Raw genomic sequence first — 16,628 nt, 5'->3', positions numbered from 1 at the left:
CAGGGTTGTAACTTCAGCCAGCTCCTTCCCAGGAAAATCCCTCCCCACCTTCAAAGAGATCTTCAAAAGACAGGGCCTCAGGAAGATGGTACCCATCATTAAGGACCTTCAACACCCAGGACTTCCTCTCTTCTCGTTACTGCCTATGGGGAGGAGATATTGGGGTCCAAAGAGCCACAGTCAATGTTTCATCATTGAAATTCACATGGTGAATTACATATCACATTGAAACACACAGTGAAATGAGTTGTTTCCATTAACAGCCCACACGCCCAAAGATGTGCTGGGGCAGTCCGTGACTGTTATGACACATTCCGGCACCAACATAACATGGTCACCATGTTCAGCAGAACAACAAAACACACCACACAGAATAACACAAACAGCAAGCAACCTGAGTCCGTGCCGCTAAGTTCCTCTAGAATTTTGAGTGTGTTATTCTGGATTTCCAGCATCTTACTGTAGACATTTTGGGCCGACTGAAAGGAGAGACATCAAGAGATTTGAAAGTAGTTGGGGGAGAGGGAAATGCGAGATGACTGGAGAAGACTGGACTGGGAGATGGGGCCTCCCGTCCCATGGTCCTTTCCCTTCTCCAGCTCTGTATCACTTTCGCCAATCACCTTTCCAGCTCTTAACTTCTTCCCACCCCCCTCCGGTCTTCTCCTGTCATTTCGCATTTCCCCTCCCCCCACTACTTTCAAATCTCTTGGTGTCTCTCCTTTCAGTTAGTCCTGACGAAGGGTCTCAGCCTGAAACGTCGACAGCGCTTCTCCCTATAGATGCTGTCTGGCCTGCTGTGTTCCACCAGAATTTTGTGTGTATTGTTTGAATTTCCAGCATCTGCAAATTTCCTTGCGTTTGATCTGTAGAATTACTTGTGTTTACGAATACTACGTCGCTTTTTCTTTTTTCTCTACTTTTTTATCTGTCTTTCTAATTATCTTTCTATCTTCCTATCATAACTTTTTTATGTCTCATACTACCCTGCTGCCCAGAAATATATGACAGTGAAATAAATCTGATTGTGAACCCAGATGTGAACTGCGCCCCCCCCCCCACCCACCCCACCACGTTGGGCTCACCTGGGTTCACGGGTCGGCAGAGTTCATGTAGAAGGCCTCGTACCAGTAAATGGATAAAAACAAAGTTGGCAGGCTCATGGTAGTGGAGATGCATCACCAAGCCCGCTAGTCCCTGAGGCTGACCTTCTTGATCCAGAAAGTCCTGAAACAATCAAGCAGCACATTCAATTAGACCCACAGGATCATATGACCATACTGACCAAGATTCACACCTAAACTAATCCTATTTGCCTGTATTTGGCCCCTATTCCTCTAAATCTTTCCTAACCATGTGCCTGTCAAAGGGTCTTTTTAATGTTGTTAATGCACCTGTTTTAACCACCACTCGAGCTATGCTCTCTTCTTGCTGCTGCCACAGGGCAGGGGGTACAGAGGCCTTAAGTTCCACATTACCAGGTTCAGGAACAGTAATTACCCTACAGCCATTGGGCTCCTGAACCAGAGGGGTTAACTTCACTCACCTCAACACTGAACTAATTATCCAACCTATGGATTCTACAACTCATGTTCTCTCTATTATTTATTATTTTGTTTTTATTTGTTCAGATTGTCTTTTTTTGCACATTAGTTGTTTGTCAATCTTTGCTTGTGTGTAGTTTTTCACTGAATCTGTTGTATTTCCTTGTTCTACTGTAAACACCAGCAAAAAAAAAACAAATCTCAGGGTGGTATATGGTGACATATATGTACTTTTACTTTGAACTTTCTCTAACAGCTCATTCCACCTACTGACCACTGTCTAGGTTAAAAAGTTATCCCTCAGGTTCATATTAAATCTCTTCCCTCTCTCCATAATGCTAAACCCTCTAGTTCTTGATTCTAAAACCCTGGGAAAAACGCTGTGCAGATTCACTCTCTCTATGGCCATCATGACTTTATACATCTCTATAAGGTTACCCCTCAGTCTCTTCAATTCCAAAGAGTAATGTCCCAGCCTGAGCCTGCCCAACTTCTCCAGATAACTCAGGCTAAGTGAATGCCAATGTTGTTCCAATGAATCCATGCTTTACAAGTTAACTCTGAACTCCCAAATATAATTTGAACATTTTCCACAATTAAACTAAAATGGGGTTAAAAGATGTAATCTAGGACCACTGCCTTACGGTTCCAGCCACCTGGGTTCCATCTTAACCCCCGTGCTGTCGGTTCGGAGCTTGCATGCCCTCCCCGAACTCCTTCCAGGTGCTATGGCTTCCTCCCACATCCTTAAGGTGTAGGGGCCAGTAGTCTGCTGTAAATTGCTTCCAGTATGTTGGTGACTGTTAGAATCCAGGGGAGAATAAAATTTCGGGATTAATGTAGAATTCGTATGGATAGGTAGTTGATGGGAGGCCGCCTCTGTCTATCGATGGAGTAGCACTAATTCTGTGCTACTCTTAGTTTTCTCTCCCTTCCCCCAGCTTAAATTTTGAATTAAAAAATTTTAATTGCTGATTCCTGAAGGGGAGTAATATGTCTACGTCTACGAGAAGTGGGAAGAATCTGCATGAACCTACTGACAAAGGTAATGGAAAAGGAACGATGCCGAAGGAAAGATCTGGTGAAATGCCAGCATGGGCTGAAGATATCGTTCGGACACTGAAATCAATTCAAGATCAGAATAGGGCAATTAAAGATCAGCTGGAAAAGAATAATAATGAAATGATGTTATTTCTGGGAAAACTTAAAGATGTGGAAACTCAAGTTACTAAACATGAAGAGGAATTGAAGTAAATTAAGCAAAAACTGTCTGAAACTACAACCCTTTTGGAAAAATATCGTAATAAGATTATTGATCTGGAAACTAAGTCTGGCCGAAACAACATACAAATCGTTGGATTGCAAGAAGGAGCTTGAAAATGGAGACTTAACGGTTTACTTTGGTAAGCTCTTTCATGATCTATTTCCGACTTTTTATCACAGCCGCCTGCTACTGAAAGAGCGTACAGGCTGTCCACTTCAAAATTTAAAGACTAAACCAGACCAATATTTATTTTGGTTTGTTTTCATCACTTTAAAATTAAAGATCAAATAATGCGACAGGCGAGAAAACAGAGAGTTTTCAGATTCAATGAGTCTGAGTTCCGTTTTTATGAAGATTATCCGAAAGAAGTAATGGAACAAAGAGCAAGATTTGCTTTGGTAATGAAACAAGCAACCGTTAGAAACTATTTCCCTCTTTGAGTTACCCGACAAGAATGAAAGTTTTTCCTCCTAATTCTTCCCCACGTACTTTCTTTGACCCAAAAGTCGCGCTGGATTTTGTCCTGGCTGTACCTGACACCGCCACTGATATTACTACTGAATGAACTATCTGAAAAGCTGTTTGATTATCTGTATATTACTCACATTTCGAAAAGAAGATATATGAAGGCTATTTGGATATTTCATTGACAGATTAATAAAATAAGGTAAGAAAACCAGCTCATCATTACAAACTATTGGATTTTTTTTGGAAAGAAGATTTACGGTTCAAGTTTGACTGTTTAAATGGTTAATTACATATTTGATTAAGAAAAGAGGATAAAAGGATTTGTTCCTTTTATCTAATATTTGGTTCGATGTTTCTTTTAGTTGTTTCCTAAATTACTATCTGGTAGTTTTTTTTCCTGCCAATAGGGTTTCTTTATATATATATATATATATATATATATATATATATATATATATATATATATATATATATATATATCTGGGAGGGTTTAGTTACTATGATATGACTAATTAATATTTTCATAAATTTAGTTCAGTTATGTATACTATTAACTTTTTTTCCTGTTTTATAATAGCGTCCTATAACCGAATTTAAAGTTTTATTACGGATTTAAAGCTAAACTTAAGATGGCACTGGTTTTACTCTCTAAGAGATTATATTATTTTGGTTCTTTTCCTGTTTAATACTTGATGGAATGTAAACACTCTCCTTTGTCAAGGCGTTACTCTCTTTCCTGCAAGGTCATTTTATTTTTTTGTATTCTGGCCAGGGGGAGGGAGAGACAAGACTGACAGAGCGACCCACGACTTCGTATCTATCTTAGCTCGCTTGCCTTTTTCTCGGGCTTTTGGGAGGGTGGGTGGGTTTAGAGTTAGGAGTTTATTCCCATTGGGTGGTTCCAGAGCATGTGTGTTTTCTATATGTCGGTATTCTTCATCACCACCATCTTTGATAATCCCGTATTGGTATGTGTTCTGCGCATATATAAAGTAAATAGGAATAAAATTATAGTATGGCAGTTAAACGGATTAATGTGATAAGTTGGAATGTACATGGCTGGAATCATCCTATTAAATGAAAAAAGACTTTTAAAATTATTAATAGATTCCAACCTGATATAATCTTTGCTCAGGAGACGCATATCAAGGCGGGAGATCAAAATAGATTTTTTCGCTGGTGGAATGGAAAACAACTCCATGCTACTTCTCAGAGCAAAACAAAGGGCGTGTCTATCTTTATTAAATCTAATGTATTTACTCAAGAGGATATTGAATCAGATTCTAATGGTAGATGTTTAATTGTTAAAGGAGTGATTTGTAATAGAAGGGTTGTTTTGGTTAATTTGTATGGTCCTAATTTAGATGATGCTTTTTTAAAAAAAAAATTTGCATTACTGCCAGATTTAAATGAGTATATGTTGATAATGGGTGGGGATTTCAATTGTTGTTTAAATCCTATGATTGTTAAGAGCTCAACTAATCAAAGACTTCCAAATCGTTCTGCATCAATTATTAACTCCTTTTTGACTGATTTTGGGCTGATTGAGTTATGGAGGTACTTACACCCTGATAACAGAGAATATTCTTTTTTTACATGTTTATAAAAAATATTCGAGGATTGATTAAATTATAGTTAAAACAACAACACACACAAAATGCTAGTGGAACACAGCAGGCCAGGCAGCGTCTATAGGGAGAAGCGGTGTCGACGTTTCGGGCCAAGACCCTTCGTCAGGACTAACCGAAAGGAAAGATAGTAAGAGATTTGAAAGTAGTGGAGGGAGGGGGAAATGCAAAAAGATAGAAGACCGGAGGGGGTGGGAAGAAGCTAAGAGCTGGAAAGGTGATTGGTGAAAGTGATACAGAGATGGAGAAGGGAAAGGATCATGGGACGGGAGGCCTCAGGAGAAAGAAAGGAGGGGGGAAGCACCAGAGGGAGATGGAGAACAGGCAAACAACTAAATATGTCAGGGATGGGGTAAGAAGGGGAGGAGGGGCATTAACGGAAGTTAGAGAAGTCAATGTTCATGCCATCAGGTTGGAGGCTACCCAGCCGGTATATAAGGTGTTGTTCCTCCAACCTGAGTTTGGATTCATTTTGACAATAGAGGATAGACATATCAGAATAGGAATGGGACGTGGAATTAAAATGTGTGGCCACTGGGAGACCCTGCTTTTTCTGGCGGACCGAGCATAGGTGTTGAGCGAAACGGTCTCCAGTAGTTGATCCCCATCTTTTGCCTAATGTTAAAAACTGTGAATATGACGCTATTGTTATATCTGATCATGCACCTTTGAGTTTGTCCTTTGAATTTGACGATGTCATTTTTGTCCGTCCACCATGGTGCATGTATCAGACTCTATTGCAAAACTCTGACTTTATCAGTTTTATTGAAAGCCAGATAAAAGAATTTTTTCTTTTTAATTATATAGGAGGTATGTCTAAATTAATTATATGGGGTACATTCAAAGCATTTTAATGTGGTCAGATTATTTCTTATTCAACTAAACTTAAAAAACAGACTACAGCAGAATTAGATAAAATTTCAAAACAAATTAAAGATTTAGATAATATGTATGCGACTTCCCCTAATATTGACTTATTTTAAAAAAGGGTGAACTTCAATCACAATATAACCTACTATTAACTCATCCAATTGAAGGTTATCTACTTAAGTTAAAGAGCCAAGTTTATATGTTTGGAGATAAAAATAATAAACTACTTGCATCTCAATTGAAATCAGCTGGAGCCAAGAGGCAAATTTTGAAAATTTGTAGAAAAGATGGTACCCTGGCTCGGGATTATGAAGAAATCATAATTTTTCAAGATTTTTATACTGAACTTTATAAATCTCAATGTCTAGTAGACTCTTCTGAAATGAATGCTTTTTTACGAAAGATTGTTTTTCCTAAAATTTCTGCTGTGGATCAAAAAAACTCTTGATGCCCAAATTACTGAATCCGAAATTCATAAAGCTATTTTCTCAATGCAATCTGATAAGGCCCCGGAACTTGATGGTTATCCTGTAGAATTTTATAAAAAATTTGGAAAATTGCTTTCTCCATATATGTTGGAGATGTTTAAAGAATCTTTTATGAAAAGTGATTTACCCTCTACTTTTTATGAAGCTTCTATTTCTTTAATTCTCAAAAAGGATAAAGATCCTACTGATTGTGCCTCATACAGACCTATTTCATTATTGAATGTTGATGCTAAGATTCTCTCAAAGATAATGGCCAATCGGTTGGAGAGTTTTGGGTAAAATCATTTTTAAAGATCAAACAGGCTTTATAAAGGGTTGTTATTCTTTCTCAAATGTTCGGAGATTATTTAACATTATATATTCACCTTCTAAAATTCCACAATGTGTTATATCTTTGGATGCTGAAAAAGCATTTGATCGAGTCGAATGGAAATATTTATTTAATGTTTTAGAAAAATTTGGATTTGGTATTAATTTTAATAATTGGATTAAAATGATATATAAAGCTCCTATTGCTACTGTTGTCACTAATAACTGTAGGTCTCCTTTTTTTCTGCTAACACTGGGGACAAGACAAGGTTGTCCATTAAGTCCTTTGTTATTTAACTTAATATTAGAACCCCTTGCTATTGCTCTTCGTGAAGCCAAAAATATTCATGGGATTTTTGTGAATGAGACCATGCGCAAGATCTCTCTTTACGCTGATGATTTATTGGTGTATATATATATATATATATATATCTAAGCCTGAAGAATCTATTCCTGCTTTGCTAAAATTATTTGACAAATTTGGAGATTTTTCAGGATATAAAATAAATTTTAGTAAAAGTGAATTACTTCCTTTAAATGAATCTGTCTCTCTATATGATAATATTCCTTTTAAAGTTATGGATTCTTTTAGATATTTAGGTGTCATAATTGTTAAAAAAGTATAAGGATCTTTATAAAGCCTATTTTCCTCCTTTAGTGGACTCTATGAAGTATTCCTTTATTAGATGAAGCCCACTTACATTTTCACTCATTGGTCGTATTCATATAGTTAAATTGATGATTTTACCAAAATTTTTATATTTATTTCAGAATATTCCTGTTTTTTTGACTAAGAAGTTTTTTGATCGGATTGATTGTATTATTCTATCTTTTATTTGGGATAATAAAAGACCAAGAATTAGTAAATGTCATTTACAAAAGTTGAAAAAGGATGGAGGTCTCGCTTTGCCTAATCTAAGAATGTATTATTGGGCTGTTAATTTGCGGTATATGGCCTTTTGGTTATATTGGGGTGATAGGAATGATTGGCCAATCTGGGTAGACCTGGAACTAAGAGCTGTGAAACAGTTTTATTTAACTTCGTTATTAGGAGTTGCTTTACCTATACAATTAGCTAAAGTTGCTAATTTAAACCTACATTCTGTGGTTAAGCACTCCTTACAAATTTGGATCCGGTTCCGCAATTTTTTAATCTTAAAAAATTTAAACTTTGTACTATAATTTATCGTAATTACTTTTTTAAACCTTCTTGGAGTGATCCAATTTTTTTTTACTTTGTAAAAATAAATGTATTAATTCTTTTTTGGGTTTATTTAAAGAAAGCAGATTGATGTCTTTTTAACAATTAGTCGATAAGCATTCTCTCTCATATTCACACTTTTTACAATATCAAGTTAGACATTTTTTACAAAAATATTTAAGTAATTTTCCTTACATATTGGAGGCTGACTTGTTAGATACTATTATGAATATGAACCCCTCGTTGAAATGTTCTATTGGAAGAATTTATAATTTATTATTACAATGGGATAAGCATCCTTTACTTGGAGAAGGAACTCAATTTGACTTTTATATGGGAGGATTGGACACGGATTCTGAAGCTGGTTAATTCTTCTTCGATCTGTGCTAGTCATCCACTGATTCAATTTAAAATTGTACATCGTTACCATTTGACGAAGGAGAGACTTTCTAAAATATTTCCCAATGTTGACAAGTATTGTGATAGATGTAAAACTGAGATAGTCACACTGACACATATGTTCTGGTCATGTTCTATATTAAAACAGTTTTGGAAGTCAGTCTTTTCGACAATTTCTAAAGCACTCAGGATCAAATTACAACCAAATAAATTGACTGTGCTTTTTGGAATAATTCCTCAAAAAATCCATGGTATTTCTGTGTCTGACCAACATGTTATTGTGTTTGTTACATTGATAGCTAGGAGGGCCATCTTGTTGAAATGGAAGGATAGATCAGCTCCTACTTTGTCAAAATGGTTCTCTCACGTGGTGCTGTGTCTTAGCTTGGAGAAAATTAGAAGTCGAACCTTTGAATCTTTATTTGATTTAGAGAAGAGATGGGGCTCATTTGCTCGTTATTATCATTTCAGTTAACTGATAGATTTCCTCCATGACCTAAATGTAAATTTTTTTTGATATATCTTTTTTTCTTGTTGGTGGTTTGATGTTTATTTTTAGAAGCTTTTTGTATGATGCATGGCACTGGGGTTGTACCTCCAATGGGTTTCTTCTTTTTTTCCTCACTTTTCTTGCTTAGTAGGGTTTTTTTATTCACAAAATTTTCAATTCTTAAGATAATTTCCTCTTTATGAGGCATTGTAAGTGTTGTTACTTCAATGTACTTGTGCTATTTTTGAATAATAATAATAATAAAAAGATTTGAAAAGAAAGGATAGGTAGTTGATGGTCAGTACAGACTTGGTGGGCCAAATGGCCTGTTCCTGTGCTCTGATTCCCTCCATATATGTACTAAGAATGCTTGACTTAATATTTCTCTCCAACATGCCAATGTAGAGGAGGTCACAGCAATAGAATCAATCTTTTCAAGGTAAGTTCCAGGACCTTTGATGTCAAACAACATTCACGCAAAAACTAAAAACAGGTACTAATTAAATCCACCACTACATGTAGATAAGCAAAAGGGATGAGATGGACATGTAGGCCATAGGGCCTGTTTCTATAGCAACACACACAAAATGGAGGAACTCAGCTGGACAGTCAGAATCTATGGGGGAGGAATAAATAGTTGAATTTTCAGGCATGGGAAAGTTTCTGGCTTCTTCCCTATAGTTTTCCAGTCCTGATGAAGGGTCCCAGACCAAACTGTTGATTATTTATACCCCTCCAAAGAGGCTGCCTGTCTTGTGGATTTCCTCCATTTTGTGAGTATTGCTCTGGGTTTTACTGCATCTGCAGAACCTCTTGTGTTTAGGGCCTGTTTCTGTACTGTGCACCTCCACAGCTCCACCACTCTCTGAGCCCAGCATTCTTGAGATCACCCGCCTTCAAAACCCCACTTCCCACAGAACAGGTGCGAAGGTATTCCCAGAAACAATAGGGAATTTTAATGACACAAAATCAAGAACACCTCACCTCTCTGAGGAGGAACTGAAGAGAGAAGAGGAAGTAGAATTTGACAATGTTCTGTTTTCTGGGCTGATTGAAGGTCATCAGGGAGTACTGTAGGACTGACAATACCTGTTGGAGAGATTCCAAACAGCAACGTCACAGCAGTGAACCAGACCATCCTTTGCTGATATTTTTCTACCCTGATTAGCCCCGCTCATGACAACACCCCTCATATTCTCACTCCCCTCCTCCTCTTCCCCTTCTTCATTTCCAGATAACCTTTCTCCATAAGACCATAAGTCATATGAGCCAATTTTGGCCATTCAGCCCATTGAGTCTTCTACACCATTTGATCATGGCTGATTTATTATCCCTCTCAACCCCATTCTCCTGTTTCCCCCTCCCCCGAGACCTTGCATGCTCTTATCATGAATCAAGAATCTATCAACCTTCAAATTACTCCTGAGCACCACTGTTGTGTCAGCTTCCACTATCACCCCTAGCAGACCAATCCAAAATCTCTATGTAAAGAACTTGCCTTTTGCACATTTACTTTAACTCATCGCTCTTTCAGTTTAAATGCACGTCCTCTAGTATTTGACATTTCAACCACTGGTAAAATGATTCTGATCATGTACTAGATCTACACTTTATTAGGTACACCTGTACGTTAATGCAAATATCAAATCAGCCAATCATGCACCAGTAATTCAATGCATAAAAGCATGCAGACATGGTCAAGAGGTTCAGTTGTTGTTCAGACCAAACATCAGAATGGGGAAGAAATGTGATCTAATGATTGTTGGTGCCTGACAGGGTGGTTTGAGTATCTCTGAAACTGCTGATCTCCTGGGATTTTCATGCATAACAGTCTCTAGAGAGTTTACAGAGAAAGGTGCGAAAAACAAAAAAATCCAGTGAGCAAGAACATTAATGAGTTAATGAGTGAGCTCAGAGAGGAACGTCCAGGGTGGTTCAAGCTACCAGGAAGGTGACAGTAACTCAAATAGCCACACACTACAACAGTGGTGTGCAGAAGAGCATCTCTGAATGCACGACATGTCGAACCTTGACGTGGATGGGCAACAGTAGCAGAAGACCATGAATAGCAGTTACCTAATAGAGTGGCCGCTGAGAGTGTGCCTCTCACAGTTACCAGGTGGTATGGTAGTGTAGCGGTTAGTGTACTACTACTGCAGCACCAGTGACCCGAATTTAATTCAGCCACTGCTTGTAAGGAGTTTGTATGTTCTCCCGGGTTTTGTCCAGGTCCTCGTGTTTCCTCCCACAGTCCAAAGATGTACTAGTTAATTGGTGACATCGGTGTAATTGGGCAGTGCAGACTTGCCGAGCCAGAAGGGCTTGCTATCATGCGTCTCTAAATAAAAAGTGAAATATAAATAATCTTGTAAACTTCAATTATATCTGAACTCAACCTCAGATTCAATTGTATTATCACTGACTAAAATCACATGATTTTTATATGTTGTTTTGAAACTCCACTGCTCCAGAGAGAGAAAGAAAACCAAGTTTGTCTAACCTGTCTCCTTCTAGCTCATGCCCTCTAATCCAGGCAGCATTCTAAGGGACCTCCACATCCTTCCTGCAATGTACTCAGTACTCTACATACATCCTCGCTGAAGCTTTTTGAAGAGGAATGAGAGGATACAATGGGGAGGGAGAGGTTCTGAACGACATACCTTGGCTTTGGCATCAACTTTGTCGCTGGCTTTAGATGCCAGTAGCATGAGGCGGAGTATCAGGGATATGGACAAGGGAAACTGGCCCCTCAGCTCTGGAATGTTGGCCTTCAACAGTCTCTGCACTTTGGGCAACGGCACTCCGTAGAAAATCACGCTCCCTGCATTGTCCAACCCTCGACGGCCAGCTCTTCCTGACATCTGAGCAGCAAAACAAAGATAGGGTTACATCTACACCCAGGGTTGGGAATCACACCTCTTCTCACTGCTACCATTGAGCAAGAGGAATTGAAGTCTGATGTCTCACACCTCTCAGTTCAAAAACAGCTACTTTCCTTTAACCAATTGGTTCTTGAACCAAACTGCTCAGTCCTCATCACTACCATGTCCATTCTGACCACTTTGCACTACAAAATGGAAATTTATCAGGAGTGTTGTGTACACAGGGCCCTTAGTATTATCAAGGATCTCACCCATCCATCCAGTATCCTCTTTGACTTTCTACCATTAGGCAGGAGACTCCGATGTATAAAGCCAGGAACGGTCAGGATGAGAAACAGCTTCTTCCCTCACCCTATTAGGCTTTCGAACTCCCTGCCACATTGCATTCAAAGTGTCACAAGATAACTTGCACTATACCCTGCAATATTCAATTTATGCACTTTGCTTTGTACATCTATGTGAAATTCATTTGTAGGTTTAACTCTTAGTTACTGTGTGTTATATGTGTGTTATGTGTACTGTACTACAGTGCTTTACATCCTGCTCCGGAGAAACATTGTCTTGTTTGGCAGTTTACATGTATATAGTTAAATGACAATAAAGTTGATTTGACCTGATTTGACAATGGGTTTTGTTCTTTTTGTTCGAATTGTTTATAATTTACTTTTAAATGATGTTTTCTCTTGTGAATGTTGTGTCTCTGATGGCCTGGGATGGTGATACTGCTGAAAACAAGTTGTGTTGACTGCACCTGTGCACAAATGTACTTGTGCATTTGACAATAAACTCAACTTTGACAAGAACTTGAGAAATATGAGCAGCAGTCGGCCACCTCTCTATGGCTGATCTGACTGTGGACCCAACTCCACCTGCCTGGCTTTTCCCCATAACCATTACTTTCCTGCAATGCAGAAATCAATCTAATGCCGTCTTAATGATATTCAATGAGGTAGGCTCTACTGCCTTCCTGGGCAGAGAATTCCACAGATTTACTATTCTCAGGAAAAAGCAATTTCTCCTCATCTCCATCCTAAAGCTATCCCCTGAATATTGAGGCTATGTCCTCCAGTACTCGTCACACTTACCAGTGGAAACAACTTGGTTGTCTCTGTCTAATCTATCCCTTTCATAATTTTATATGTTTTTATCAGATTCCCTCTCATTCTGCTGAAATCCAGTGAGTATAGTCCCAGGCAACTCAATCTCGACTCAGGGGTTAACCCCTTCGTCTCTGGAATCAACCTGGTGAATCACCTCTGCACCGCCTTCAAAGCCGGTGTGCCTTTCCTCAAGTAAGCAGACCAGAACTGCTCTCACAGTACTCCAGATGCAGCCTCGCCAGCACCTTGCACAGTGGCAACATAACCTTCCAGCTCTTACTTTCTATGCCCAGAGCAATAAAGGCAAGCATTCCATTCGCCTTCGTGATAACCTGTTGCTCCTACACACCAACCTTTGTGGTTCGTGCACAAACATTCCCAAGTCCCTCTGCACATCAGCATGCTGCAAGCTTTCACCATTCCAGTAATCATCGGATCTTCTATTTTCCCTTCCAAAGTGGATGACTGGTTTAGCAATATTGTTATCTACCCGCCAGACCTTTGGACTTTGGAATCAGGGGTGCTGCTCAAACAGTGCCACTTTTCCACTACCTGTCTGTAGTTGAGAGAGTCCAGGTAGACTGAATCTTCAAGAAAAACAACCGTCTTGCAAGGCATGTTGATTCCTAGAGCCAGAGTTGATGTGGAGCTGATGACCTGAAAGAAAACAGGGAATTAATGAGTTGAGTAAACGTGCTCATCACACATTGATCTAAAGCACTTCCTACTCTGCTCTCGGGGTAAGGGATGAGTAAGGGGTAGGTCCCCATTTTGCATCCATAGTTCTTCTTCTACAAGCTGTTGCCCTGTTCTTTGTAAGACTCTGCTAGTGATAATCGTCGTCACACACACATTCAGTGGCCAGTTATTAGGTACACTTGTACACCTGCTTGTTAATGCAGATATCCGATCAGACAATCATGTGTCAGTAAGCACACAGGCATGCTCAAGAGGTTCAGTTGTTGACATCAGAATGGGGAAGAAATGTGATCTATGTGACTTTGACCATGGAATAATTGTTGGTGCCAGACAGGGTGGTTTGAGTATCTCAGAAACTGCTGATCTCCTGGGATTTTCATGCACAACAGTCTCTAGAGTTTACAGAGAATGGTGCAAGAGAAAAACAAAAAAAAACATTCTGTGAGCTGCAGTTCTTTTGGCAAAAAAGCCTTGTTGATATGTGAGGTCAGAGGAGAATGGCCAGACTGGCTCAAGATGACAGGAAGCCAACAGTAACTGCATTACAACAGTGGTGTGCAGAAGAGCATCTCTGAATGCACAACACATTGAAGATTGAAGCAGAGGACCATGAACATACACTCAGTTGTCACTTTATTAGGTACAGGAGAGTACCTGTGCTTTTACTGTGTAAAAAATTATGGCTAACAACTACACATGTACAATGGCTGCCCCTCCCCCCGCCCACTTCCAGTTCATTGGGTTCGGAGGTCTGTGTGAACCTGGAAATGGAAGCCTGAAGGTCAAACTAATGAAGTTCCAAAGGCAAACTCGAAGGTAGGCCAAAGACTTAAAGCAGAGGCCCAAAGGAGTCATGAGAGGCCTAGGTCACTAGAGTCAGATGTCTGTACATGTTCAAAATTCAAACCCCTGGTCGGCATCCTGGGGTGTAGTTGGAAGTTGGAGGCTAATGCAAGAGTGAGAATTCAGAGACAAGGACTGGAGGCACAAAGGCAGCCTGTCATGTGATTGGAGCCTTGTCTGATTGTGTGGGCGGGATGGGAAACAGGCTTGTTTTTTGCAGTTATAGCTGCTTGTATTGCTCTGCTGAACATTGGGGGCATGCTACAATGGTGCTGGAATACATGGCAATAGTTGTGGGCTGCCCCCAGCACATCCTTCGGTATGCTGGTTGTTAATACAAAAGATGTATTTCATTGCATGTTTTCATATAGATGTGATAAATAATCTGAATCTGAAATATTCCCAATAACAGATGAAACTAACTAACATTAATAATTACCCATGCTCATTATTATTATTACTGGAAGCATTCTCCCAGGGTGAAGGGGCAATAATTTTAAGGTAATTGGTGAGAAGTATGGGGGGTGGATACAGAGGTAAGGTCATTACATAGGGAATGGTGAACATGTGGAATGCACTATCAAAGTTGGTGATAGAGGCAGATACATTAGGGGCATTTAGTAAACTCTTAGATAGACACATGGATGAAAGAGAAAAGGAGGATTCTGCAGGTGGGAAGGGTTAGATTGATCGTAGAGTAGGTTAAAAGGCTGGCACAATATCATGCGGCAAAAGGGTTATACTGTGCTGTAGTGTCCTGTGTTCTATAACTATGCTGATACAATGATCTGGCTTGAAGGTGAGAAGGAGGATGTTTAAAGGAGATCTGTGCGACAAGGTTTTCTTTCACTTTTTTTTCTTTTTAAATCTTTTTATTAATTTTTAAACAAACATAAATGAAACATGAATACAGAGAGTTTGAGAGTACGTAATTAATAGTTTAAAGTATAAATACAAATAGATGATAATCCATATATAATAACCTCCCAAACTCATAGTAGTTATGAAAAATGGAGTACATAAGAAAAAAAAACAAAAAAAAGAGAGAAAAAAAACCTAACTAACATGGGCCATTGCATTATGTTAAATATACACAGTAGCGTCAATAACTCCGCACCTCCATCCAAGTAATTAAGGATAATAAAAGTAAGGTTTGGGAAAAGTCAGTTTAGCTCATATGAAAATGTTGAATAAATGGTCTCCAAGTTTCTTCAAATTTAACTGAAGGGTCAAAGACAACACTTCTAATTTTTTCTAAACTCAAACAAGAGATAGTTTGAGAAAACCACTGAAATATAGTTGGAGGATTAGTTTCTTTCCAGTACAATAGGGTAGATCTTCTAGCCAATAATGTAACAAATGCAATCATCCACTGAGCTGAGAGGGATAAACAACTATTATCCATCATTGATAAACCGAAAATTGCAGTAATAGGATGCGGTTGCAATTTGATATTCAGAACTGTTGAAATAATACCAAAAATATCTTTCCAATAATTGTGCAAGCAGGGGCAAGACCAAAACATGTGGGTCAATGAAGCAACTTCAGAATGACATCCGTCACAGGTTGGATTAACATAAGAATAAAATCGAGCAAGTTTATCCTTAGACATATGAGCCCTATGTACAACCTTAAATTGTATTAGGGCATGTTTAGCACAAATAGAAGAAGAATTGACTAATTGTAAAATTTTCTCCCACTGCTCAGTGGGTATAAGACAATGAAGTTCTTTTTCCCATTTCTTCTTAATTTTTTCTGATACTTCTGGCTGTATTTTCATGATCATATTATAAATGATGGCTCCTAAACCCTTCTGGCAAGGATTCAGAGCTAAAATTTTTCTGTAATGTCCATTGGACATAATTTCGGGAAAAACTGTAACATATTATTCAAGAAATTTCTATCTTGCAAGTATCTAAAAAATGAGTTTTAGGCAAATTATATTTATTAGATAGCTGTTCAAAGGATATAAAACTGTTGTCTAAAAATAGATCACGAAAACATGTTATACCTTTTGTTTTCCATAATACAAAGGCTTGATCCATAAAAGAGGGCCAAAAAAAGTTAGATATAATAGGGCTTGATAAGATAAACTTATTCAAGCCAAAGAATTTATGAAATTGAAACCATATTTGTAATATATGTTTAACTATAGGATTAGTTACTTGTTTATTCAATTTAGATAAAGCAAAAGGAAGTGAAGATCCTAAAATAGAAAACAGTGAAAAGTCTTGTACAGATTTATATTCCAAATTTACCCATTGTGGGCAAACAAGGTTTTTATAGAGTGCTGGGTGCTTGGGTCTGACTGCCAGGGCTGGTGGCGACAGCAGACACGATGCTGGTGTTTAAGGGGCTGTTAGATAGGCATGCTTATACAGGGAATGTTGAGAAATGAATCATGTTTAGGCAGAAGAGAATCAGTTTAATTTGGTGTCTTGTT

At 38.5% G+C, this 16,628-nt stretch overlaps 1 protein-coding gene across 2 annotated transcripts in view; it reads right to left on the bottom strand.

The window, feature by feature from the left end:
- Positions 1-16,628, bottom strand: part of LOC132396523 (probable ATP-dependent RNA helicase DDX60) — a 165,171-nt gene that overhangs the window by 33,840 nt on the left and 114,703 nt on the right. For both annotated transcript variants that reach the window (XM_059974118.1, XM_059974119.1), the window contains exons 28-31: positions 13,196-13,300; positions 11,322-11,522; positions 9,646-9,750; positions 1,086-1,227 (exon numbers count right to left, since the gene is read on the bottom strand). In XM_059974118.1, coding sequence (XP_059830101.1) covers positions 1,086-1,227; positions 9,646-9,750; positions 11,322-11,522; positions 13,196-13,300 — 553 coding nt within the window. The remainder of the gene's footprint in view (positions 1-1,085; positions 1,228-9,645; positions 9,751-11,321; positions 11,523-13,195; positions 13,301-16,628) is intronic.

Source organism: Hypanus sabinus, chromosome 7, assembly GCF_030144855.1.
Source record: "Hypanus sabinus isolate sHypSab1 chromosome 7, sHypSab1.hap1, whole genome shotgun sequence".
NCBI lineage: Eukaryota > Metazoa > Chordata > Chondrichthyes > Myliobatiformes > Dasyatidae > Hypanus > Hypanus sabinus.
Note: the sequence above shows the minus strand (reverse complement) of the source record. Positions and strands in the feature narration are given on the sequence as shown.